The sequence below is a fragment of the Camarhynchus parvulus genome, chromosome 2 (genome assembly GCF_901933205.1).
Source record: "Camarhynchus parvulus chromosome 2, STF_HiC, whole genome shotgun sequence".
NCBI lineage: Eukaryota > Metazoa > Chordata > Aves > Passeriformes > Thraupidae > Camarhynchus > Camarhynchus parvulus.
In genome coordinates this window covers 143,542,728-143,568,453 of record NC_044572.1, presented here as the reverse complement: position 1 = coordinate 143,568,453, position 25,726 = coordinate 143,542,728, and the positions used below count along the sequence as shown (strand labels likewise).

At 36.2% G+C, this 25,726-nt stretch overlaps 1 protein-coding gene across 2 annotated transcripts in view; it reads left to right on the top strand.

Moving 5' to 3' along the window:
- The window catches only part of LRRC6 (leucine rich repeat containing 6), a 35,350-nt gene extending 10,690 nt beyond the window's left edge, over window positions 1-24,660 (top strand). The window contains exons 7-13 of one of the 2 annotated variants that reach the window (XM_030971512.1): window positions 2,679-2,756; window positions 5,408-5,473; window positions 7,125-7,194; window positions 8,023-8,118; window positions 14,252-14,337; window positions 20,676-20,717; window positions 23,863-24,660. In XM_030971512.1, coding sequence (XP_030827372.1) covers window positions 2,679-2,756; window positions 5,408-5,473; window positions 7,125-7,194; window positions 8,023-8,118; window positions 14,252-14,337; window positions 20,676-20,717; window positions 23,863-24,049 — 625 coding nt within the window. In that variant the 3' untranslated portion in view covers window positions 24,050-24,660. The remainder of the gene's footprint in view (window positions 1-2,678; window positions 2,757-5,407; window positions 5,474-7,124; window positions 7,195-8,022; window positions 8,119-14,251; window positions 14,338-20,675; window positions 20,718-23,862) is intronic. The other variant, XM_030971514.1, reaches the window with a different exon arrangement.
- Window positions 24,661-25,726: the final 1,066 nt, after the last annotated feature.

Genomic DNA, 25,726 nt, shown 5'->3' with positions numbered 1-25,726 from the left:
CAAAGGTGCAAAGAACAGGCAGATAATTGCCTGACATTAAATATTACTGAGAAATTACAGCTTAAATCCCTGTTGCTTGTTAAAATAGGCTTATACAGTCTAAACTGAATATTCAGATTGTTGATTTTGTTTTCTTTCATTTTCTAAACTTCATTTAGGTACTCCTTATTTTATTTTTCCTCAGAGTTTTTAAATATAATTTTTTTTCAACTTCTTTTTATGGAGTTTAGAAGTTCCACTTTTCTGTCAGCTAACTGTTTTGTGTAGTTCAACATTTAACGTTCTGCTGAAAACATTTATCCATACTGCAGATTGCATTATATAATGCAGGCCGTGCTGCAAGTTTTTTGCCCAAGTGGCATTTCAGGCACTTTTTCCATGTAACTGAGAAATTTTTTTCTCATACTTTGTCAAAGATATTTGTCACAAGTCATAAGATTCTTTTATCTGTGCTATTTGGCATGGTGAATCTGAAGAAGTCTGGTCCCTGAAAAGCCTTTCAAACTTTATAAATTTGTTACTTGTTTTGCTGAACATGCAAAATATATGCAGATACTAGCAAAAAACCCCAGTATTTTATTGCTGCTGGCTTATCAGTTCCACAGACATTGTAAACAATGACTTTTTGTTTACAATGTCTTTTTCTTTTTTTTTTTCTCTCTTCTACTTATATAACATACTTTGTGCTGGAGATTTTTTTAGCTGTTCTTTTTAAGGGCTTGCTTTTTAAAATTTTTGTCAAGGCTAAGTATTGAAAAAAGTCAGTCCTAGGGAATTCTCCAGGAAATCTGGAAACATACCTTGTTGCTATTATTAATTCAACTTCTAGCACTTTCCTGGAAGAACTTCTGTGAAACTCAGTTTCTAGCCAGTTTGAGTTTTGCTGTGGTTGGAAATGCCTTGCTCTAGTCAAAAGCAAATGTGTTCCAAATGCTTCCCTTTAAAGATTCAAGGACAGTCCAAACAGGGTTATAATAAAGATAGAATAATTAATTTCTGATTTTTTCTAAATTTCCAAGGCATTGAAAGAGTTTAAAAATCCTTTCATGGGTCATTTGATTTGGTATTGAGAAAGTTTCACGGCATCTCCTTAAAATGGTTCACATGAATAGACAATTTCATGTGGGAACAGATTATTAAAAGCTAACAGGTGGTAGAATATAATTTGTGAAGTGTTTCTGAGAACATCTTTTGAACAGAGTGGTGGTTCATTCACTGTGTACTTGAGTGTCAAGTCTAGGAATTCAGGTGTGGAGACTGGCAGCCCACAAATCCCACACAAAAGATGATTTATGTTATAGAATAGTGTTTAACACTTGGATAATTGTCTTTCTTAAACAGAAATTGGTTTTACTAAGTCATTCCAGTAGGTCTATTTAAGTGTTTTTATTTCTTCTTCAAATCCATTGTATTTATAGATCAAATCTATTTTTATGGGGTTTTTTTCCCCAAGGTGTTCTAAATCTATAATATTTTATATCTATCAGTAGTGATTTACCTTTAACGTGCTCTTAATCTTGAATTTATCATAAGAAATAGGTTCAGGAACAGATAGAAAGCAATGCATTGCTGTTGGGTTTTTTTGAGAAATGTTTTCCCTTTTAATATGGCAACTAAAGTGGTCATAGCCACTATATTGACCAGCTGAAGAGTGGATTAATGCAACATGACAATTACAGTGCTGTATTTCTAAAGAAAACTACATATTGTTACTTAGGTGTGAGCAGACTTTTCTTTTTCATGTTACTAAGATTCCTTGCTCTTCCTTCCCTTGCACATAATCTAAACATATCCACAGGAAAATACCAGTATTACAAGTATTAATGTATTAATACCAGTATTACCAGTATTACAAGTCTTAATCATCTTACTGGGATCCACTTTGTTTGGGCAGATAAATTTATTGTAGATGGTTTGTTGTACTAAATGAAAGTCAGATATAGTTTAATTACTCATGGCTGGAAATGGATAGTGAATATTAAAATAATATATCAGTACATCATCAATAAGTCAGGAATATGTATTGTATTTTTTGAACAAAGAGCACAACAAAAAGTGTAATATATGCATCAACAAATAATCTATATGTCTGCCCTTTGGTCCTACTGTATCCTATTTGAGGCTGCTTTTAATCTTTTGACCGTTAAAATTCTTTTTGCTAGAGCAAAATTAGTGATTGAGAGATAGATGCTGTTTGAAGGCAGGCCAGGCATTTGTTCAGTGGGAGTAATCAAGTGAGCATAAATAAAAATTCTTTAGAATTGCTTGCCCATACATCAAACCAGTTATCAGTGGCAACACCTCATGATGAGTTTGACCATTCCTAACTAGGAAAATGTTCCATTACATACATTTAAGCCGTCCATTATTTTCTTGTGATATACCAGATAATTTGATGTATTTCTGTTTGATAATGGACATGGTGACATGCAGAAGAAGTCACTGTCCATGTAAGTCATGACATTATAAATTATTTGCTCATCTTTAGATGATGTTCTTAATGTGCAATTGGACTCATGATTCAATCTGTTTTGCTCCTGATCTAAATTGTAGCCTTAACATCAAATACCAAATAATTCTTACCTCTTGCCATCCTCTTCTTTATTTTTGCTATTAAACATAATAATGCAACTTTTTAATGATTAACCATAAACAATTTTTCTTTCTGTTTTATTAAGGGAAGCGAAAAAGAGAGAGAAGACTACTTGGACATTGGTCACTGCAGAAGGAAAAGTTCTGAATGTGAATGTGCCTAAGTATGTAAGGTTAAGAGGTGAAGCAGTCTAACCTCTCTGTAGTTGATTTGGACAACTATTTCAATATATGTGACAATCCAAAAATAAGAGGGCTGAGAAATTCTTGTTGCAGTATTATATTCCTTGTGGGAAAACTGTATTCTAAATATTTAACTCTATGTATCTATCTATATCTAACTGTATTCTAAATTTATATTCTGATGCTAGAAAAAGAATCAGTTGTCATTGCGTTGTGTTGAAGATTGTTTAATTTAACATCTTTGTCTTTAAAGATTGCTTGTTTTTCTGTAAAAGATATAAGATATTTTAGTCTTTTCCCTTCTATAGTAATGCTCTTTCTTGGAGCATCTTGCTAATAGTGTAAAAAGTTTAACTGTTGAAGATAAGTGTGTATGAGAAGCCACTTTAAATGGGAAAAGATACATCCCAGTAATATTTCTGGACAAAATCATTCTGTCCTCTGACGACAGGTGTAAAACTGGCAGAATTGGGAAGGATAATCAGCTTCTGTGGCAAGGGGTCCTGTGACCCTGAGTGAGGTCTCCAGCAACAGAGGATGGGGATACAGAGGAGTGTCTTGTGTTTTACCATTGACAAAGGCACTTGGGTTTTCAGGTGTGTTGGAATGAGTTTTCCGGGGTATCAGCCATTGATTTTACTTGAGCCAAACCTTCATTGTCTAAGGGAAAGCAGGGGACTGAATGCAAACATTATTTGTTATAAACAGCTCCCCATTTGGTCTCCTAAGGCAGAGTGGGATGACAAAGTGGCCACTTACCTCTGCAAGCCCAAATCTATGAACATGCTTATCATTAGGATGAGGAATGCTTTCTAAATCTTGGAAATTTAGAAATCCTTGCAAATTAAAGAAATTATATGCAGTACACACTTTTCAGTAGAACAGAGAGAATTAAAGGTAGTGGAAGTGTTTAGTGTCATGTAGAGCCATGTATAGTCTGTCTATGCCAGGAGATACTTTCCATTGTATTGATGTACTTTTTCCAGTAAAAATGTGTTGACTAAAAAAAAAATAATTACATCATTTTCTAATCCAAAAAGACAAGCTTAAAATAATTTAAATCTTGTGTTAATAGAAGTTGCTTGTGCCTCTAAAAAGCAGGGACATTTAGACTAAGTCTCTAGCTATCTTTTTGAGAAGAAACAGAGTTCACTGTTAGTAGCATCCCTGTTTGTGTCACCCGAGTTTTCTGAATTTAGACTGTGGATGTGCCCACATAAAGCCAGACCAATGAGCATTTTTTGTCATGACTTCAACAAGAATGTCACAGCTGTTCAGTGCAATCTGGCAGTGTATTGGAGAGACATAAAGAAAGAGATACAAGTAAGCAGATGGTGTTCTCCAAAGTTTTTGCTTCAATGTGGAAGTCTCATGTCCATAAAAATGTCCAAACTTCTCTGATGTTCTTTTGGAAAGTTAGCAAGAGGAATGGATGCTTGCTGCTGAGGACAGACTGTTTCTCTTCTTCAGTTCTAATTAAGATTCCTCCTGGAAAATTTTATAATTCTGTCCTCTTGTTCACCCTTCATGTTTTAGTGGATTCTCAAGATCATTGATGCAGTAAGACAGGAAATAAAACTGTTTTGTATTCTTTGCACTTTTCCATTAAAAAATACTTGTAAACTACAGTCCTTTGTAAACCTTCTTACAAATTGACTGTCCCAGAATATATGAGAGCAAAGAGTGAAAAGTATATCTGGAAAATATTTTCATTGCTGAAAAAATTGATCATCTAATCTGTTAACATTTGAGCATCTTTCCATTACCTGAACCCATTTTATCTAAGTATTTTAATGTCACTGAAATAGCCCAGATAAATTATATTAAGCAAAAGCACTTCATATAATACTAATAACTAATTTATCAAATGCTTCTCATTTGTAGGTAATTTCAGTCTCTGTTTTTTTCTGCTTTCATGCATGGGAAATGTTTGAGCATATGAGCAGAACTTGTAAGTCTAGACTAGATCTCCTTACAGTTGTAGTTATATATGGCATCAATTTATAACTGGTAAGATTCATTCCCAATTTTAAGAACACAGCCAACAGATCACAAACACACAGCTAATACAATCTACAGGCTCATTTTCAACAAATATAAAGCTTATAGAATCAAGGATATTATGCAAATCATGTTTTACTCTGGAAATGCACAGACAGATTTTTATACTTGGGGCAAATTAATTACTATGAAAAAAGCTCATGTTTTTTGAACATACAATAAGGTTAGAATTACAAAGCTCTTGTGTTTTTCATGCATTGTGGAACCGTTTTTTTCCTATGAAGATGTAATAGAGCAGACAGGTTTCACCAGCAGATGTCTCTCGTTCTGCATTGTCAAAATGAGCTTAATTTTAACTGACCTTCAGCAGAGGATGTTTTTTTCTTTTTTCTTGTGGTTTGAGTAGGGAGATCAGAAAATAAATATCAGAATGACCTTGGCTCAAATGCCAGTACTGGGGCAAATTGCAACTGTTTCTAAATGATCACATGACATATTGTCTAATTTAGACATATTGTCTAAATATCTTTTGTATTCATCTAAAATTGCTAACATTTGAACTATGCTGTAATGTTTGCTTATTCACTCTAGCAGTATTTATCCTGGAGCTGTTTCTTGTTGTTGTTATTAGGCTTCATTTCTCTCTGAAAGATGATGAAGAAAACAACCAGATCATCTTGGATCTTGCTGTTTACAGGTCAGATTTTTTTTCCCAATAATTTTTACTACTCATGAGATGTAATACACAGTGTTTCAATTATACTGCTCTCTGTAACAGGGACTTTTCAAGAAGAAAACAAATAATGTAGTGGATAATGGAACCAATCTCAAAACCTGTGCCAAGGAAGTAAAGCTGAATAAGCCAAAGGCCCTTCAGACTGTTCTGTTAATCCTGAATGGACACTGTGTCTAATAGTCCTTTTGGGAGCTGATGTTTTCTGCAGCCCACAGGCAGGGGTCTTCCACACCTGTTCTCTTATACATATGTAAAATCTTTTCCAATCTTCCTTTGCAGATAAGGGCTGTAGGGAGTGGGTTTTTTGCTCATGTTTTGGCCCTGGGAATGCTTTGGTACTGTTCATGTGCTTCTAGTTAAATTCTTCTTCTCCCTGAGACAGAGTAGGGTAGACTTGTCTTATTTTCCTTGATTAGTGAGAAGAGTCCATGGGTCCTGCCTATTCTTGAAATGTACTAGAGCATTGCTTGGAAGAAATTTGGTTGAATCAGGCAAAATATGACAAGGATGTAGTACATATACTGCTAAGCATTGCAATGACCCTTTCCATTCTTCGGGAAGGGGCTGGAAACCCAAAAGTTTATCTATCCATAAAAGAAGAACTACTTTTATAGCACAAAAATATTATTTGTGCCAGGTGTGCTTCCCTTGAAAGTCATTAATTTCCCTCAAAAGAAATTTCCCTCAAAATTTTCCCTCTAAAGAAATTTCCCTCAAAAGGTCTATGTTTCTGACTTACAAGATACTGATCTTTTTCTGGAACCTCAAAAAATCCTTCCAGGTGCAATAAATTGCTGGATGTACTGCAGAACACAGAATCATTTAGGTTGGAAAAGACCTTCGAGGTCGTTAAGTCCAGCCTTTGACTCATCATGACCTAGCCAACTACCCCACAGCACTAAGTGCTATGTACAGTCATTTCTTGAACAATTTGGGACCCTGGTAGTCCATATTTTAATAGTCTGTGCTCACTTGTAAGAAATGCAGACTTAAACATTTGAAAAATTCACTTGTAATGTTGTAAAAGAGGGGAAATGGGAAATACTTGTGCATTCCCATGAGTCACATCAGGTGTCACATAGGGAAGAGCAGATGTAAAAGTGGAGCTTTTACAGGCCACAAATTTTGTTTGAAGGATTTAAAATTACTGTGTTTTCTGGGAATAGAAAGTATATCTGTTCATTGTTTTCCAGCAAATTCTGTACAAAAAAGGGGAATTTTTTGGGGAATCTGTTATAATTTTAGTAGTAAAACCTTCAGAAAGAAGAGTAGGAAATTATTTTCACAATTTTAAATAGCATGTAGATTAATTTTCATGTTAATGTAAAGCACTGCACTAAGAGATGAAAGACCTTTTTGTTTTCCTCAAGGATTTTGAATTCTTGTAGTTATACAATAGCTGATATCATGGACTTGACAGAATTTAGACATTATTATAAGTGACATTCACAAGAAGATCATGGGTTGTTTTTCCCCAAAACTTTAAATCTTAATAGTATTTTGGAAAATTTAATAACTAAAATTTAAGCTTGTGCTTTAGAAACTGTGAAATTTTGAAAGAGCTCTATGGTCTATTGTAGATTGATTCATTTATTTATATTTCATTCTGAAGACATTTGGACACTTCTTTACTTGATGGTGATGTGCAGCCAGCTTACATACGAGTACTGGTGAAGGGAAAGGTTTGTGATTTCTTATACATTCATTTCAAATCAAGAGTTAATGTTTGCCATAGTTATTCAGTGGACTCTGGGTCTGACTTCTGTAAGTTACCAATCATTTGCATCTATGCAGAGAGAATGTTCTTTCAATGCCAGAATTATTTTGAACCACACATAAACTGTGGAAGCCCTAATAAGAATATGTACAAAGCCTGAAATAAAATTTCACTTTCCTTCTCTCCTCTCTTCTTATTCTCCCCACCCAGTGTACCATCATTCACTTTAGAAGAAAGCTTCCTAGTTGCCCTAGGCTAGAATTTAGCAATTTCACAATCTGGAATTTATAGCTGACAGAACCCAATGGATGTATATTATTTTGGAAGGGCATTTAAAATGTCATTCCAGTTTTCTCTCTTCTCGGTGGTTTTAATTTTATCATCCTTTTAGAAAAAAGTCCAAGTACTTCCACAGTAAACCAAAATCCCTATTTTTAACTGAGCCAACTGCATAAACAAAACTTGAGAATTGATTTATGTTGAAATAGACTGGATAATCTTTCTCATTTAATTGCTAATATAAGTCAAGCATCATTTATAACCTTCTTTAGAAATGCCACTTCAGGAATGGCAGCAATTCAGGAACATACATCTGACTCTACTTGTAAGCAAAAGCTATTTAGCATAATTTATTAGGTTTAGTTATACCATACATAAAGTGAAAGCATTTGGACCTGCAGTGTCCTTAAAATCAAAGGATGTGACAGTGGTGACTTTGTATTTGTTTTGTCCATGTAAAAAAAAGAAAAATATATTTTAGCATAATATACTTCAATTCCATTTTGTTTGGTAGCCTTTTCAGCTCGTGCTCCCTGAGGAAGTGAAGCCAGACAGCAGCTCTGCTAAAAGATCACAAACAACTGGCCATTTAGTTGTCACCATGCCAAAGGTATGTAAAATAGGAGACATCACACAAAGGTCCTTAAATGTTGTGAGTACTTTGGGAATGTCTCTGAGTTACAGGTAACATCTGGCTTGCTAAAGATATGCAGTCTTGTCTTTCCCATCAGGGCATATTTCCCAAAAAAAGGAACATTGTAAAGACAATTTAATTGCAGAGCCAAGCCTTAGTATTTAAAATCCCTCTAAAGGAGCATAATGAAAATCAGTATTAATAGAAACTCATATTTCCTTTACTTTTAACAAGATCAGCTTTTTATGTGCTAAAAGAGACTATGCAAAACATGCAGTATTATACAAATGTCTAAGAAGATAGGTTTTTTTAAATAATGAAAATAAACACATACCTACTTCCTTTTTCCACTTGAGAAATAATAAGAACAAATCAGTTTATCAAAATTTGTGTGAAACACGTATGTATGAAGGTTACATATTTGTTCAAATAAAGGGATGATGCACTACTCTAATTTCTCATGTGTTTGGAAAAATAGTTGCTTAATTCATTTTCCCTTCATGCTCTGCCTGGCTGGAAAGGATCCCCTGACCAGCTGTACAAACTACAGTGACCATAGAGCAAGAAGGTTGTGGCAACATGGTGTTTCAACTGAAACTGCTTGGAGCAGACAGGGAGCTGGAAGCTCTGGGGAGGTGGAGTTCCAGAGATGAGAATGGATTGTATGGTGGGGTTCTGGATCCTGAGGGAGAAGTTAATCAACTGCAGCATCTTCTGCTGTTGCCTTGGCAGGGTTGGGTTGCTTTTAAGGCCTCTGTAGGACATCTTACACTTTTGGCTTTTGGAATATGGTAATCTTTCCCAGAGATAATTACAGTAAAAAAAAAAATCTCTTGGTGCTCTAGCCTTACTCTTCTGGCCTTTCTCTGTTATGTAAGGGCAAGGGATATGTGTGACTCCACCAGATTATATCAAATGCAGCATTTCCTTCTGAAGGAAGAAGCTATTTAGCTGAAATAGCTTCATCTGCTATATGGGGTCATTTTTTTCTCTTTGTGCTCTGATTTAATTCTAAGACTATGCATCTAGTGGCTCTAACTTTTGACTCTAACTTTTGTGGTTATTACCTTCTATGTTCCCTTCTGCACTCCAGTCCCATACCATCTGTCTGTCCCTATGAGGACAGCCCCTCATTGACTCACAGACTGTCACTCTAGCATCAAACATGTACTTTTGCCAAAAACTGTAAGAATACTGAAAATTGTACTTATTTGGTTAAGATTTTATGAATGTTCAAAATTCACTCAAATGAGAATTTATGTTTTCATAAATTTGTTTGAAAATGAGGTCTTGACATTTGTCATTTTGAATAGTGTAATTTTCAGATGTATATTATTTATTTTTGTTTAATAGTTACTTGTCTTTGGAGTTTTCTGTCCCATACCCTGCTTTTATTATTCATACATCTTGCTAGTCCCTTTGTGGATGATCAATGCCTTACAAAATGTAAATATTTCCAAATGTTTCTGGATATATATTAACTCTGCTGCCTACCCATAAAATCATACCTAAATCAGCAAAATGAATAGTCTCTCTTCATACTGTGATTGAGAACTGCCTTTATTCCATTATTAACTTTATATTTAACCTACCTTGATATTTTAGCTACACCCACATATTTTGCCTAGCCGGAGGTTCTGGAGCATACTTCCTCTCAGAATATGTGATTCTCAGATATTTGTAAAACATGGGGAGAGAGAAGCACTATGAAATAACTGGGTAGATGTTCTCAGCTTGGACTTGGTTTGGTTAAAACTGCTTGAGTAGCTTGGGGATGCATGAGTTGAATGCTGCATGTTGTCGGTGGATTCTTGGAAGAAGCTTTGCAGAAAAGCACCTGGGAGTCTTGGTTGCCATGTAGTTAAGCATGAGTCAGCAACACCCTCTTCTGTCAAAGAACACCAGGTGTGTCCTGAGCAGCTTAGGAGCATTGCCAGCAGGTGGAGGGAGGCCATCCTCCCCCTTGTTCAGCATTGGTGGGAGACACATGGAGTGCAAGAGAGACATGGACCTGCTGGAGAGAGAATCCAGCAAAGGGCCACAAGGATGATCAAGGAACTGGAGCACCTCTCCTGTGAGGAAAGGTGAGAGAGCTGGGACTGTCCAGCCTGGAGAAGTCTCAAGGGGATCTCATCAATACACAGAAATACCTAAAGGAAGGATGCAAAGAGTCAGAGCCAGGCTCTTTTCAGTGGTGCCCAGTGGCAGCACCAGAGACAGTGGGCACAGACTGAAATGCAGGAGTTCCCTCTGCAGACCAGGAAACTCTGACTGTGAGGGTGACCAGGTGCCTGCATAGGTCACCCAGGGAAGTTGTGAATCCTCCATCCCTGGAGATGTTCTAAAGGCATCTGGACATGGTCCTGGGCAACTGGCTCAAGTGGGCTTTGCTTGACCAGGGGGCTTGGATTAGATGACCTCCAGCATTCTGTGATCCTGTGAACTTCATGGATTTGATGACCAAAGTAGGATCTGTGTTACTTCACTGCAATTGCATGTAAAGAATACTAGCCACTGTTCTTTTTAAAGTCACAGAAACTGTTCTCTTCCCCTAGGACTGAAATAGAGTTCTCATTTGAAATTTTTGGGGCATAGATACTCTTCAGATGATCTCAAACCATAAAAATTTTATCATTATGATTAATGGGATGTAATATAGGAAGAACGGTAAATGAATAATGATTGACAACAGGAAAGCCAATTGATATTTTTCTTGCAGGATATTGTGGCTGATTTTATCAATGCTTAAGAATACTGGTTCAAGATCAGCAACTTAATGGGAATTCCTCTTAGTAAGTTAAATAGGAAGACCAGAATACATTCAATTTCTTTCAGGCTTCAAATTTCACAAGACAAGCTTAATGACTATATTACACTGGTTTTTATCCGTTTGTTTCTAAAAAAACAGTTATCAAAATAATAATTTTTTTGCAGCTAGATAAATGGCCTAGCACGTTCCTTACATAACTGAAATGTCCACTAATCTAAAAATAGTCTTCTATAATAAGCTTCATGCAATCATATCCTAAAAATATCTCTCTCTTCTCAGTAACACAATAGAAATCTATCTGAATTCTAAGTGGTTTTCACTTGTTTTAGTGAGCTTCTGATCAGGTTAATAAAGCTTTCACCATTCATCTTCCAGCCTGTTATTGTTCCCTAGTCTTTAAAAACAAAAACAAAACCTCTTTCCTTGCCTCTCTGATGAGCTTGTCACATCACAGATGTTGGAGATAGTAATTCCACATGAAGTAAAAGAAAGGAATAATTTTCACGTTCATTTCTGGAAACATATTTTTAACCATATTACTTGCTACATAGCAAATCACCACAAAATGGGTGCCTTTCTAAGGCAGTGTTTGCCAATATTTTTTGGAAGGTCATCAAAAGAAACTGAAGGAGACAATGTTCAGTGAAATAATATAGTGACACTTTTAAAGTGTAGTGTTTATACTGCAATAATCCTTGGCATGGAGATTTTACATGAGTAAGGTGTGGACAGTGACTACATTGTACATGCCTTGTGTTCTGGGAAAAATATTTGTGACATGAAACTTCTCAGATTTTGAACCTCTATGCTGTGGCAGCATCATCTTTGCAGATGATGCAGGCAAATAAAAAACTGGAAGATTCTTTAATAGAATTTGACTAAAATTGGCATATTAAATAAATGATTTCATAAAATGTCATCAGTAGATTACACCAGCATTTTAATTGCTGCCTCAGTAAAAGCATCAAAACCCAGTGTTATTAACAAGCAGGTTTTATTTAGGGTTTTGAGACATTCTCTGTCATGTTTGAAAAATTCCTTTTTCTTAATTTAGTGAGTCAGAGAGTAAAATTTGGATTTTTGATTAATTCTTTATTATATTACTAGCCACAAATGAATGCTGACAGCTTTTTATTGCCTGGGATTTCAAAAGAGAATAGAAATTCAAAGATCAATGAGAGTTAGATTGCTTAATTAATCTAAAAATAGGAGTAGTGTGTATTATGCATGTCAGTTTTATTTGATAGAATTCCTTTATATAATTCTTACTTATCTAGGTATGGTAAATGTGGTAATATTTCATTGCCATCAAAGGCATGTGGAGACACAGCTCTGGAACCCTAGAAATCTAATAATCCTTCAGCATAAATGTGTTGCAGGGAAAATCTGTTACTCAAAGGAATTTCCATTAAAGAATAAGAAAGCCATTGTAGGAAAAAAAAATGCACTGAAAATATGAATAAAAATATGGCTTTTGCAAATATACTTCAGATTTTATTTAAAACATCTCTATCTAGAATCCTTTGATAATGATCTTAAAAGGGGTGCATTTTCTGTTTTCTAATTAATCATAGAATCATAGGAAATGCTGGGTTGGATGGAACGCATCGGGATCATCAGATCCAACTCTTGGCCCTGCACAGGACACCCCAAGAGTCACACCATGTGCCTGAGAGCATTGTCCAAATGCTTCTTGAACTCTTTCAGGTGTGGTGCTGTTACCGCTTCCCTGGGGAGTCTGCTCCATTGTCCAACCACCCTCTGGGTGAAGAACATTTTCCTAATATCCATCCTAAACCTCCCTTGACACAACTCCAGGCATTCCCTTGGGTCCTGTCACTGGTCACCTGAGAGATCAGTGCCTGCCTGTCCTTCCTCTCATGAGGAGGCTGAAGACCTCAATGAAGCCTCCCCTCCATCTCCTCCAGGCTGAAAAGACCAAGTGACCTCAGCCTCTCCTCATATGGCTTCTCCTCCAGACCCTTCACCATCCTCATGGCCTCCTTTGGATGCTGTCTCATAGCTTCATGTCTTTTTATATTGTGGTGCCCAAAACTGTACACAAAAATTTAAATATTAGAAATCATAGTATCAGTATCATAAATATTGGTATCATAGAATAACTTTCAGAAAGCTTCATTATATTAATTTAGTCAATTTTCTTATATACCACAGGATTCAAATTTCACACTATTATCTTACCACTGAGCCCAAAGTAGGCAAATCCTAACCCTTCCCTAAGTGCCAAGGGCAGTTCATGTCAAGGATGTATTTTCTTAGGAGTGCAGAATCAGCAGGTTTCTTCACCATCCTTGATGGTGTGCTCTGAAGACAAAGTAAGAAGCACAAGTCTCAAGGGGATCAGCAGAATGAATTTCTGTTAAAAAAAAAAAGAATACTTGAAAAGAGGGAAGGTAAAAAGAAACAAGGCTTTCTTTCTGTCATCAGAGCATGTACAATACAAAACCAGAGGGTTCTGTATTTCCAGATTTCCAGAATCTGGAAATATTTAGGAATATTCTGGAATATTTCCAGAATCTGGAAAGATTTTCTGTATTTCACTGATTTCCAGAAACAGATGACTGAAGCTACAGACTGTCTTTATATAATATGGGGTTCAGAGTGGAGACTAAGTTCTCAGGGCTTCTGGAGCAGACTGCTCTCAAATCAGTTGGACTATGAAACAGCCAATAATATGAACTATTTGGTGTGGTTCCTGTTCTTCCTCCTTTCAGATGCTTAAGGGATCCCTCTCCCATGCTGTTGTTATGAAGGGAAAGAAATCCTTTTGCAATGAGATACCCTTTTGTCAATAACACATCTTCCCAAAAATCATGGTGGATGTGTTTTCTTTGAGAAGGGGAATTCACCTGGACTTTGAACCTAACTTTCTCTTTTAGCAAAGGAGCTGAGGGAGTTTGTGGTCACTTGTCATTTGAGTGAGGAGAAGTCCAGACTGCAGCTGGTTTTTAATAAAAATGTCAGAACAAGTACTTGGACACCAGAACCAAAGTGCAATCAGTAATGTGCATTATTAACATGGTGCTAAACAAGATGGTACATATTTAAACACAATACAGATGTATATATTTAAAGACTCTTTTATGTATAATTTTATAAATGTTTGACTGTATTTCCATTCAGATAATTTGGTTTAACTTGCCTTATGTCTGTGTTTCATGCTGAGTGAAGTGTTAAAATGTAACAGAAAGAGTAAATGTCACAAGAGAAAATTTATGCAGACACTCACAATTTTCTATTTTTGAAAGATTATTTAAATGCTTGCAAGCAAAAGTGTCAACTTTTATGAGAATTATGTTTTGTCTATTTTTATTTTAGGCTAAAGAAATAATCCTGGCTAAGCAAAAAGTTTCAGCTTCAATTAAACATTCTGGCTGCAATACACAGCAAAAAACCACAAGAAGGTAATTCCTTTTTATCTTCTCCATCAGTTTTATTTTTATCAGTGTGTTATTCTCATGTCAGAGTATGTGCTTCTTTTATGTTATTGTTGAAAATATGAAAATATTGATTAGTGTAGAGTAAAAGTATGTCTAAAAGCTTTAGATTAATAACCTGTCTGGTGCTGTTTATTAAAAAGTGATCTCCTTCAATAGCAGAGACAAAAATCCACTTATTTTTGCCTATCAGGTTTTTTTTTCCATCAGCTCATTCAGGTTGTAAACTCGTATATACTAAAACAAAATCACCTACTAAGAATGGCCGCTGCAGAGCTGCTTGCTATGGAACCCAACTCTGGAAACCTTGTAGAAGGCAATTCTTTTCAATCTCTCTCATGAATGTATTTTCTTACCGTTATACAGGTTGATCTACTGCTCTAGTAAATAAGTTCAAAAAACAATTCTGCAAGGTTTTGTAACACAGATCCATCTTATTAATTGTGATGTCAACTCCAGCTCTTGAAATCTTGTAATCAATGACTGCCCAAAGCACGTGAATATCAGTGATGCACTATTTTCTGCTTTTACCCTTAGCAAGTGCTACTGTAGATAGACAGTGGAGTTCATGAACACTTGGCCTAAGTACAAATACCATGATATATGTTTTAATCTTTCCTTTTCCTTTTGCTATAGCCAATGGTATTCATACCAGAATAAGATATTGTAACAGCAAAGTCCCTTAAGCTGTTTATCCATTTATATTTGAAGTGTTGCACTAGTTTCCTTGTTTGATTTCATTGTGTTGAATCTTGTTAAAAAGGCTAAGCAGTTAGTAAAAAATGGCATTTTGGATCATAGCTGTTCTTGGTCTCAATATTTAGGACACTGGCAAAATGGTTCTGCAAGAGTCAGTTATAATTAATTCTACTATTAATTTCTTATTTCTAAGAAAAATCAGTCATTGACTTCTTTTCTTGATGATCTGCCTTATGAGAAGATAAGAGGGCACCTGCAAGAATTTGTTGAGGTTTCTAGTGAGCCCCAAGGACTGTACCCTTTCCTTAAGCAGCAGTCATTACAACAGTGCATCACTCTGATTACAAAGTATTTCAAATATTTTTAGAAGGTCTAGGTCAAGTGGAGGATACTTACTCTCCATTATACTTGCAAAGTCATGGAAGGAGTCAGGTGAAGTCCCTAGTGACTGGAAAACTGGAAATATTGCACCCATTTTTAAAAAGAGTAGAAAGAAGGATGCTAGGAATTTGTAAACTGACAGAATATCATCCTCACCTTTGGGATTTCTATTCTGCCTGGGAATCATGGAACAGATCCTCCTAGAAGCTGTATTGAGGCACACAGAGGACAGAGGGGTGGTTCAGGACAGCCAGCACAGCTCCACCAAGGGCAAGGCCAGCCTAGTGGCCTTCTGTGATCCAGTGACTGTAACAGTGAACAAGAGAACAGCTGCAGCTGTCATCTGTCTGGACTTCTGTAAGGCCTTGGTCATGGTCCCTCCCAACATCCTTCCCTCTAACTTGGTAAGATGTGGATGTGATGGATGGATGGTTCAGTGGATCAGGAATTGGTGGGATGGTTGTGTCCAGAGGGGAGTAGGCAATGACTCAATCTCTGGATGGAGATCACTGACAGGTGGCGTCTCTTAGGGACCCATACTGGGATCAGTACATTTCCATGTCAAGCACACTCTCAGCAAGTTTGTGGGTGACTCCAGGCTGGGTGGTGCAGTTCATATGCCAGAAGGTGGGATGCCATCCGAAGGGATGTGGATGAGCTTGAGGAGTGGGTTCATGTGAATGTCACGGGGCTGAACAAGGTCAAATGCAAGGTGGTGTACATGGGCCAGGACAGCCTCTGGTATAAATAAAGGCTGAGAACAGAAGGGATTGAGAGCAGTCCTGAGAAGAACTTGAGGATGCAGGTAAATGAAAAACTGGACATGAGCAGACAGCGTGTACTTGCAGGGAAGAAAGCCGGCCATGTCCTGGGTGGCATCAAAAGCAGCATGGACAGTAGCTTGAGGGAGGGGATTCTTCCTCTCTGCTCTGCTCTACCAAGACCTCACTTGGAGTTCTGCATCCAGCTCTGGGATCCTTAGTACACAAGAGACATGGATCTGCTGGAGTCAGTCCAGAGGAAGGCCACAAAAATTATCAGAGGGCTGGAGCACGTCTTGTATGAGGAAATACTGAGAGAGTCTGTGTTCTTCAGTGTGGAAAAGATAAGGCTTCAGGGAGACCTTCTAGCAGCCTTTCACACTAAAAAGAATCTTGTAAAGAAGATGGGAACAGATTTCAAGGAATAATTGTCTTAAAGTAAAAGAGGGAAAATATATAAGAAATAATTGTGTTATGAAGGTGGTGAAACACTGGCACCAGCTGCCCAGAGTGGTGATGGAGGCCCCACCCCTATAAACATTTAAGGCCAGGTTGAATGGGACTCTGAGCTACCTGATTTACTTGAGGATGTGCCTTGCTCATTGCAGAGGGGTTGGACAGGACAACCTATGAATTTCCCTTTGAACCCAAACCATTCTGTGAGTCTATTCTATGACTCTTCTTTGCAAAAGGAATGGTGCTTTTCAACAGAAATGCAGCTAAATCTTTAAATGCATTACAAGAAAATAAGTTAAAGAAACAACTTTTGGATTAGGAAAATGTATTTCCACAAAAGTAGAAGTAGGAAAAGAGTCTTTGAATTGCAATTCTTTCTAAAAATAGTATGTTTTGACCTCTTTAGCTGAAAAGTCGCTGACTAGCCAGATGTTAAAATTTTGCTGAATTGTTGTCTCTTAGATTACAGAAGAACATTCATTACAGTGATTATACTTGACAGCTACAGATGTCTTAGCTAAATGCTGTCAGACATATAATCTGCCAAACTGTAATGCAGAGCTTTAAATCTCTTTAACTCTTGTTAGTTAGATTACATGGTGATACTGTCATTACTTCTGCCACGTATGAGAGATTTCTTCTGTCACTGTATACAAAACTGTATGTGGAGCCTTCAAAGAGGCAAGTTTCTGTGGAAGGAATTATATTTATCTATAATATTCAGACTAATATAAAAATAATGGACTGACCTATTCTATTTACAAAGCCTCTATTAATGCAGTAGCTGAGTGTGCCATTCCTTACTGGAACTGGCCTCATAGGTCAGCTGTAAGATACCAAAGCTGAGGTCTCCACAGCTGCATAGAGGAAATTCAGAGGTAGGTAGAAACTGACTTTTCTGAAATTGTACTGGAAATCTTAAGAGTAACAGTTACATAAAGGCAACAATCCTTGTCTCATACCTTCAGCTTTAGACTATTCTTCCTTTAGTGTGTTGGAGAAGAAATAAATAAACCCCAAAATATCTCTAAATGTAAATATTCACATATTTGAGTTCCTCCAGTAAGGAAATATTCATAGGAATACAACATTTTTCTTTCATTTTTTGAGTTTTCTTCTTTTGCTTTTATTTTGTGTTTTATTACTGTAGTTCTTTATATACAGAGGGACTGAGAAATGCAGCCAGAGAACAGTTTAATTTGGAGAGACAAAGGAATGGAGTGGCAAGTTCTGCTGAATTAAAACTAATCAGCAAGTTCTAATCTTTACACACCTTTTATACTGAAATAAGGAATGTAAGGTAGAGGTGATTCCTATCTTAGTGGTTCAGGCATTGCAAATCTGACTGCCCTAAGTGTCTTTTCCCCTCTTAGCTATGCAAGAGTGCACTGGGTGACCAAGCCAGCATGTGCTCTAGAGAATACCATGTAATATATTAGATTGGAAATCTGATTTACATTCTACTGGAATCAGTTCTTAGTGACAGTGAATAATGTTTGGCTTTTGGCAATTTTTGTTTAGTTTTGTTTTGTTTAGTTTGGTTTGGGTTTTTTTTTCATCTGGATTCTTAAGGAGAAAAAAAAAGAAAAGTATGCTACTGGATTTTCCACTCTGTCTGCTGGTGAGCCCATAAATGCCTTTGAACAGGTTATCCAGTTTCAACTAGATTTCACTAATTTTGAGAGACATAAAATATATAAAATTACCTGTAATTTATATTGAACTTGAGACTGAGAAAACTTGAATGTTTTTAATTACTGTATTGGATTTTAATTCCAATCTTTTTCTAGCAAACATGTCATGATAAGATTCATTAACAGAACTTCTTTTATGGTTTGCAGTTTCAGTGATAAACAAGCATTACTTTACTTTTCTTGGAGAAGTAAAGTCTTGGAGAAGGTTTTAGTTGAGCTTTTCTTTGCTTATTAACATAAAAGACAGATTATTTAAAAATTCTCTACAGCCATCTCACTTGAGATATAGGTGTTGCTGAATATGAAATACACTGCAAAGCTCTGTTTTACTGGATGACCCAGATTTAACTTGGTTCATTTTGGTGGAGAAGAGGCAAAGAAAAAATTTGTGGGAAAAATTGTAGATCTAAGGGTAAGAATCTTTCTTTGGGAGTGAGAAGTTCTAATTTGAATCCTTGAAGCAGTCCTTGTGAAGTGTCAGAATAATGCCTTTCCACAGAAGGAATGGCTGAAAATCTCTCTCAGTCTTAAATTCCTACAGCTTACACAGAGAGATGTGATGGGTTGGAAGGGAGAGAACTCTGTTGTGAAGAGAAACACAGTAGAACAAAATTAATCATTTCCTCAGGATTGGGAAGGGAGGTAAGATGAGGTCAGAAACTGAATGGTGTTGCAGACAAACTGATCTGAGAGCTGCAAGAGGATTTATGTGATCTTTCAGAACCCAAACTCTCAGTGTCTATACCAAGCAGAAACATTTCAACATGAAGAAAGACAAGTGCATCTGAAGAGTGGCCTGAATGATGGATAAGTAAATGTGTGCTAAGATTACAAATGACAAATCAGTTATCAGTTCTGTTGAGATGTAATGCCTTTGATAAATACCTGGTATTAGATCACAAATCTTGAGAGCTGAATAGTTTGCAGAATTAATATTTTCTGGTAATGAAGTTTGCTATCTGTCATGAAGACATTGAGAACTTTTAGAATGCAGGTAATATTATATGGGAAAGGAGGAATCATAGGAACTGTAATTCAGTTGTCTTCTTAACCAGAAACTGTAGTCAAATATGACTAAGCAACATGTTAAAAATGTTTTTTACTCAAATTTATCTTGAAGTACGGGAGTCATTTGCATTCTCATAGAGGCCTGGAGCTAATCAAAGTAGAGGGTGTACGTCTCCATCATTTGACTAATTAGGAGAACAAAAGGTGGGGTTCCTCAGAAGTGATTTGAAAACTAATTTGCACACTGGCATCTGATAATCCTTAACTATAATAAAGGTGAGAAGGCTTCAGAAATGTGCCCTTCTGGAGAAAGCATTCTCAAGAGAACACTTCAGTTCCTGATCACTGCAGTCTGAAGTTACCTTTGGTTGTGCAGATGGGCCAAGGACAAAAGTCTGAGGGCAGAGATGGACTTAAAAGTTGCTTTCTACCATTCCATAACTTTGAAAAAACTTTGTTAGAATAAAGTGTATTTTCAGTATATGTTTCCTAAATGTTTAAGGGTTTCAAGTTTGTCTGACAAATTTAACAATGAAAGGAGGGAAAATAAGATGATATTATAGCCACATATAGAAATTCAGAGTCAATTTGCATATTGCAGGTATTGGAGCATTTTTCTTGCTTGCAGACAAGAGCAGTTGAAAATTTAATATCTTGAAGTGATTATTCAAAAGAAGGAAAGGGATGGAACAGTGAAGTTGAAAATGTCACAGTGGATATGATTTTTTGTCTAACTTTTAGAAATATGGACATTAGTAATATATATATTCTCAGTCTGATGAATCCTATTCATGAAATATATTTGTCTTTTAGAATAGAATGATCTAGATATCATGAGCCTTTTCTTTATCAGAACATTTACCACTGTTTTGTTAGTAATTCTTCACTGTTTTTTGTCCCTGAGAGATGCATTTGATTCTACCAGTATTCATGTCCTCTCACTGATTCTGAAGACTCCCGTTACAGCTTCATTTCAGATTACATACATATACAGAGATTTAAAAGGTCTCTTACACATGAAAGAGGAATTAATTTTCCAGGTACTTAAAAAACCATAATTATTTGCTTAGATTACCTAGTAGATTTTTTCCAAGCTTATAATTTCAAAAATTAAGACCAGAGTATGACAAGTGTCCTATGTTCACCATCATTTTTAACACACCTAAATAAAGAATTGTCATTCTCTAAGCTCTCAAATAAGATGTCATTCCATATACTGGAATCACTCTATTTTCTTATTCAAGAAAAGCATTTATTAGTACTTTGTCTAGGATGATAATCATTTTTTGTCCTGTTTCATCCACAGTGTTAAAAGATCTGAAAAAGTGCCTCTTCAAAGCAGTTGGTTGTGAGTCCTAAATTTCTTTGTATTTATGTCCTGATTCAGAAAGGAAACTTTCAGTCACATGTCAATAACCATATATTCTGGATCAAAGATATGAGAAATCTCTAGCAATCTAAATTTTATTGAAATTCAGAAGTTGACACAGGGGAATATAACTGTCAAGTAATTTAAATATCAAGTATGGAGATTAAAGACTGTGTAAATAAAAGTGTAAATTATCAAGAAATACCAAATTATCAGATATGCCATATGTCACACACCAGATTGTTCAGCAGGCTGCTATAGTTATGCAAAACTTTCTTTTTTGTGGAGTCTTCTAATTTTATTCTTTAAAAACCTAATCAAACTGTGTGGAGGTAGAAATAGCCTTTCAAAGGGAAAAAATATCAGGAGGAAATAAAGGATTTAATTTATTTTTGTGTGGAGCTCTAGTGTTTGAACATAATTTTTTAGGTAGAGAAAGTTCAGCAGCAGGTAGCAGTGCCAAAAACTGTGAACTTCATCTATTTTTACACCTGAACTTGAAATAGTTTGCAAACACTGAGATTTTCAGGTATGCTTTCTAGCTGGTCCTTCAATGAATATTTTTGTTTCCATAATAGCTGTTTTACCATTGCTCATGGAAGAGCTTCAGAAACAAGGTGATTTTTGTTCTGTTAATTACATGGAAAAACTTGTTCTTTCTTCACAAAATGTTCAGGTGGTTATCTTTGACCTCATCAATACCCAGCCTCTTTTGCATAGATTGCATGCTGAGCGCAGTAGATCTGTGCTGTAGCTGCACTGGTTTCAGCCTAGGGGGGTCTTGCTGTCAGCCAGTTGTATTGTGCTAGCTGGGATAGCACTGTGGAGCTTTACTAAACAAGTATAGAATGTTCAATCATGTTCATGTAAGTACATGAAAACCCGCCTCCTTTCTGGAAAAATTCACTGTGCTTGATTCTCAGTCTTACCTGTTGCCTGTTGTTAACATACTTTGAGATTACATATGTTGTTGCAATTTTGAGAACAGCTGATGCAATAACCTTGTCATAGCTAGTTGATGTGGATTGTTACCTATCACTGTTAATTCAATTCTGGAATGCTGAAGTTTATTCTGCTACTAAGCAATAAGATATCCAAACTCCATTATTGTGTTTTCATGAATGACAATGTGTTCAATTTTAGAGCAGTTGAACAAATGTGAGATACCATTGCTAATTGAAATACTTCAAATTAAGGAAATTCTTTCCTAGCATGTGATGGAGGCACAAGCCGAGCCTAATTTATTTACATGTTCATGCTTTTTAGCTTTTTCTGAGGTGCCTCAGATTAGTGGTAAATGATTAGTTTAAGGGTCTGCTCTCTTTGTGATCTCACCAACAGCTACTGATAAAGTGATTCCAGGTCACAGCACATTTTGTAAATTACACAGGAAACTAAAATGCCCTTTACTTTTGGGGGGATGAACATTTTTTGGAGTGTTGCCACAAATTAACACTTTTTTGTTTCATTAAATAGTATAGTGAAATATCAGAAAAAAAATCTATAAATTGAAGAATGTTTAGGGTAAAGAAATAAAACTTTTCTTGGATTTGTTTTCATTACCCATAAAATTCTACTCTGAGTAATTTTTGCTTATGCCACCATTTGGAAAAGATTTATGCAGGTTATTAAAGCAGCTAGCTTCTCTGGCTGTTTTCTGCTCAGAAAAAATGATCAAATTATTCTTTTAGTACAAGAAAAACCTAGTGGCATGGAGCTGAAAGAGGTGGTTAGGCTGGTGACTGCCTCTTCTGGAGCTCCTGGTTTCCTCAGCATGGCACAGGAGCCGAGGAGGAGCCCTCCCGTGAGCCCCTCTGCGTCTCTGCTTCAGTGGGACAGAGACCCTGCACTAGTGAGGGCTGGGATGCCTGCTCACATCTCCCAGAGCCTTGATGGAGAAGCATTGGCAGAATTGGGAAGCTGCCCTGCAAAACTCTCCCTGTTTTAACAACTAAAGATGTTGTATTTTCAGTTTAAAATATTTTACTGTACTTTATATTCAAATTTTCATTTTCTGTGTTGTCATCCATAAAATGCATTCTGTAATGCAGTGACTTTGCCTCCCCCTTGTTTACTCTGTTTCTAAGGAGCCTTTCTGATCTCCTAGGTAAACACTTTTCTCACATCTCTGAAGGGTAAGGCACTGTCTTTTCTAGTGCTGAGCTGGGAGCTGTGACTCAGTATAAAATGGAGTCTGAAGATGTACAAATCGTGTTGTAATTTGAAGAAATTAAACATAATTGTACAATTAAATTTCCATTTTGCTATTTTTTCATGTAAACAGTTACAAATTGCATGAAAGCAGGTTAGATTTTTTCTATTTAATCACTGAGCTCCTCTTTTAGAAATAAACAAGATTAAATGCTGCAAGACAGAGAGTATGTTTCAAATCTTTGATCATCGTGTGATGTGGATAGGTTACCTTAATGAGTGGCCAGTACACATTTCTAAGTGTCATCTGAAAGGGTATCCTTAATAGCAATAGCATATGAAAATTGTGTTAAAACTCTGACCCTTCTTATAATTTAATTTAATATTTTTCATAATAAAAACATGGTGAGGATTCATGTTGCCAAAATATAAAAATTAGCTGATCAAGGCGGACAAGTTCCTACAATTGTATTTTCTCTATAAATGCAAGTATTTCTGTTTTCCAAAGACAGACCTGTCACCTGGAAATTACTAGACAGTAAGTGGGAAGGAACTGTGTAAAAAGGAACAGAAAAAAAAGAATATAAAACAATTGGATTTAAAAAAAAGTCTTACATCAAAAGCCACCGATTTGTACTGTGATACCAGCAGTCACCATGTTCTGTTATAAAGGGAATTACAGCTATCTAAAATTAACTTTTGAAGTTGGAGACTAGGGATTCTTTTATACAAAATCTTAGAGATTTTGTATTACTTTCATGTGTTTGCACTTAGGGTTTTTATTTAGCAATCAATTCTCAAGTTAGAAGAACTCTTAACCCTGGTTTAATTGGACTCAGTAACAGCCCTCATACCATGTGTTTATAGGCAGGCACCCAAAATAGAACCATAGAATCACATAATAAATTCAAACAGTTCTCTTATATTTGACACTGAAATTATGTTTTTTCCATTTATTTCCCTCTTGTCTCAGGAGTGGACAAGTTGAGAAGTTAGAAGTGGATCCTAGTAAATATTCATTCCCTGATGTGGCAAAGATAGTCCAGGAAAAGGAACGAACTGGACAGGGACCTATAAAGTTCCAACCACAGAAGGTTACTGAGGCTAAGAAGAGCTCTGATGATTTTGAAAATAATGAAGATGTTCCTCCATTAATTTGAAACATTCTGAAATATCCCCTCTATAAGTAGTGTGAATGCTTGTGTTGAATTCACGATGCTATGTGTAAATAAAATAAAATAGAGCTGAAGTTGGCAATAACATTACATTTCCTATCAATAACTTTTTTGTGCTGATGTTTTCTGCTGCATTTTCTGTTAGTATATTACTATTTAAATTCTTTTTTCTAGATTGTTTACTTAGTAACTCTGAAATTAGAATAGGGGCCTTATATCAGAGATTGTAATTTCTTCAAACAATTTACTGTCTGGGTTGAGAGATGACACATTACTGTAGAAAAAGAGAAAAGGAAGAAAGGAAGAATGCACTTGTAACAAGAGTTATGATTTTTTTCATTAAACTAAGGATAGGAAAAAAATCTCTGTGTACTCCTTCAGTGTTTTCATTTTCATGACAGTAGACAACAGTAGAAGAAAAGGGTATGGTTGGAGTGAGAGATATTGCTGTAATCTACCATTCATCACTGAATCTCCAGCATAATGCACAGCTCCTGGATTCTGGAGCTTTCCTAACAATCCCACTTCTTGAAGATTTTGGGAGAAAATAAAGAGAAACTTAAAGAAAAAAAAATAAGTTGAGTGACCTACATTACCTTGCTTATGCATTTGTAATTGTTTATAATGGAAGACTTCATTTGCAAGAGAAAATGCTTCAGATTCAAATCAGCTTTTGCTTTTAGTCAAGAGCAAGCAAGGTCAGGAAGAATCAAACAATATTTTCTGGTTAAAACTTGTTTTCATCCTTAAGATAGAAGATTAATAAGTTGCAGTTATAACTGAGCACTGTTTAAGCTCAAATACTGCCCACAGTATCCTCAGCATAGTCACATTGATAACACAGCCTTTGAAAGTGCTGTGTCCCTAATTGTGAAAAACATCGTGCAAAAACCTCAGCAGTTTGAATGAAAATATTCCCATTGCATTCTGGGAATTTTTAGCCACTCTAAAGTGTTTTATAGTTCTTCACAGATGTTTAATGTAAGATAAAGATAAATAGTCTATCTTAAAGTGCACTGAAGAGAAGCAGAAAATATCCATCAGCTTAGGCTGATGGCTTGAACCGATGCATTTTCTTTGGTTGCAATTTGAAATAGATATAGGGTGAAAAAATGAGGTTTCATATTAATGCTGGATATACTAAAAGCTGAAAAGAAAACTTATATATCTCAAAGACATAAACCAAAGTTGAATTTGGGCATTATCTGATGGATGTCATATCATCTTGGATTTCTCTTTTGCACTAACTCAATTTTTCCAACTCCAGAATAAATTCTTCAATGATACAAGCCTCTGAGCCCTGGAATATATTTAATCAGCTCTGCTCTGGTTAATGGAGTATGAAAACATCAACTGCTTTTGCAATATGTCCCAATTCACTAGGAATGCCTAATTTTGCCAGCTAATATGGAAAAGACATATTAAATTTTACCTCTTGATCTCACTGAGTAGTAATATGGCCATAGGGTGAGCATGGATCCTTTTCTAGATTGCACATCAAGGTTCTGTATTTGAGGTGGCACAGGGTGTCCCTGCCCTGGGGGTGGCAGTGGGGCTGCAGGATCTTGGGGACAAACAGGTTCCAGCAAGGGCCAAAGGTGACAGCAGTACAGGAGGAGGAGCTGAGGAGGGACCCCAAGAGGAGCTGGAGGAGGGCAGGAG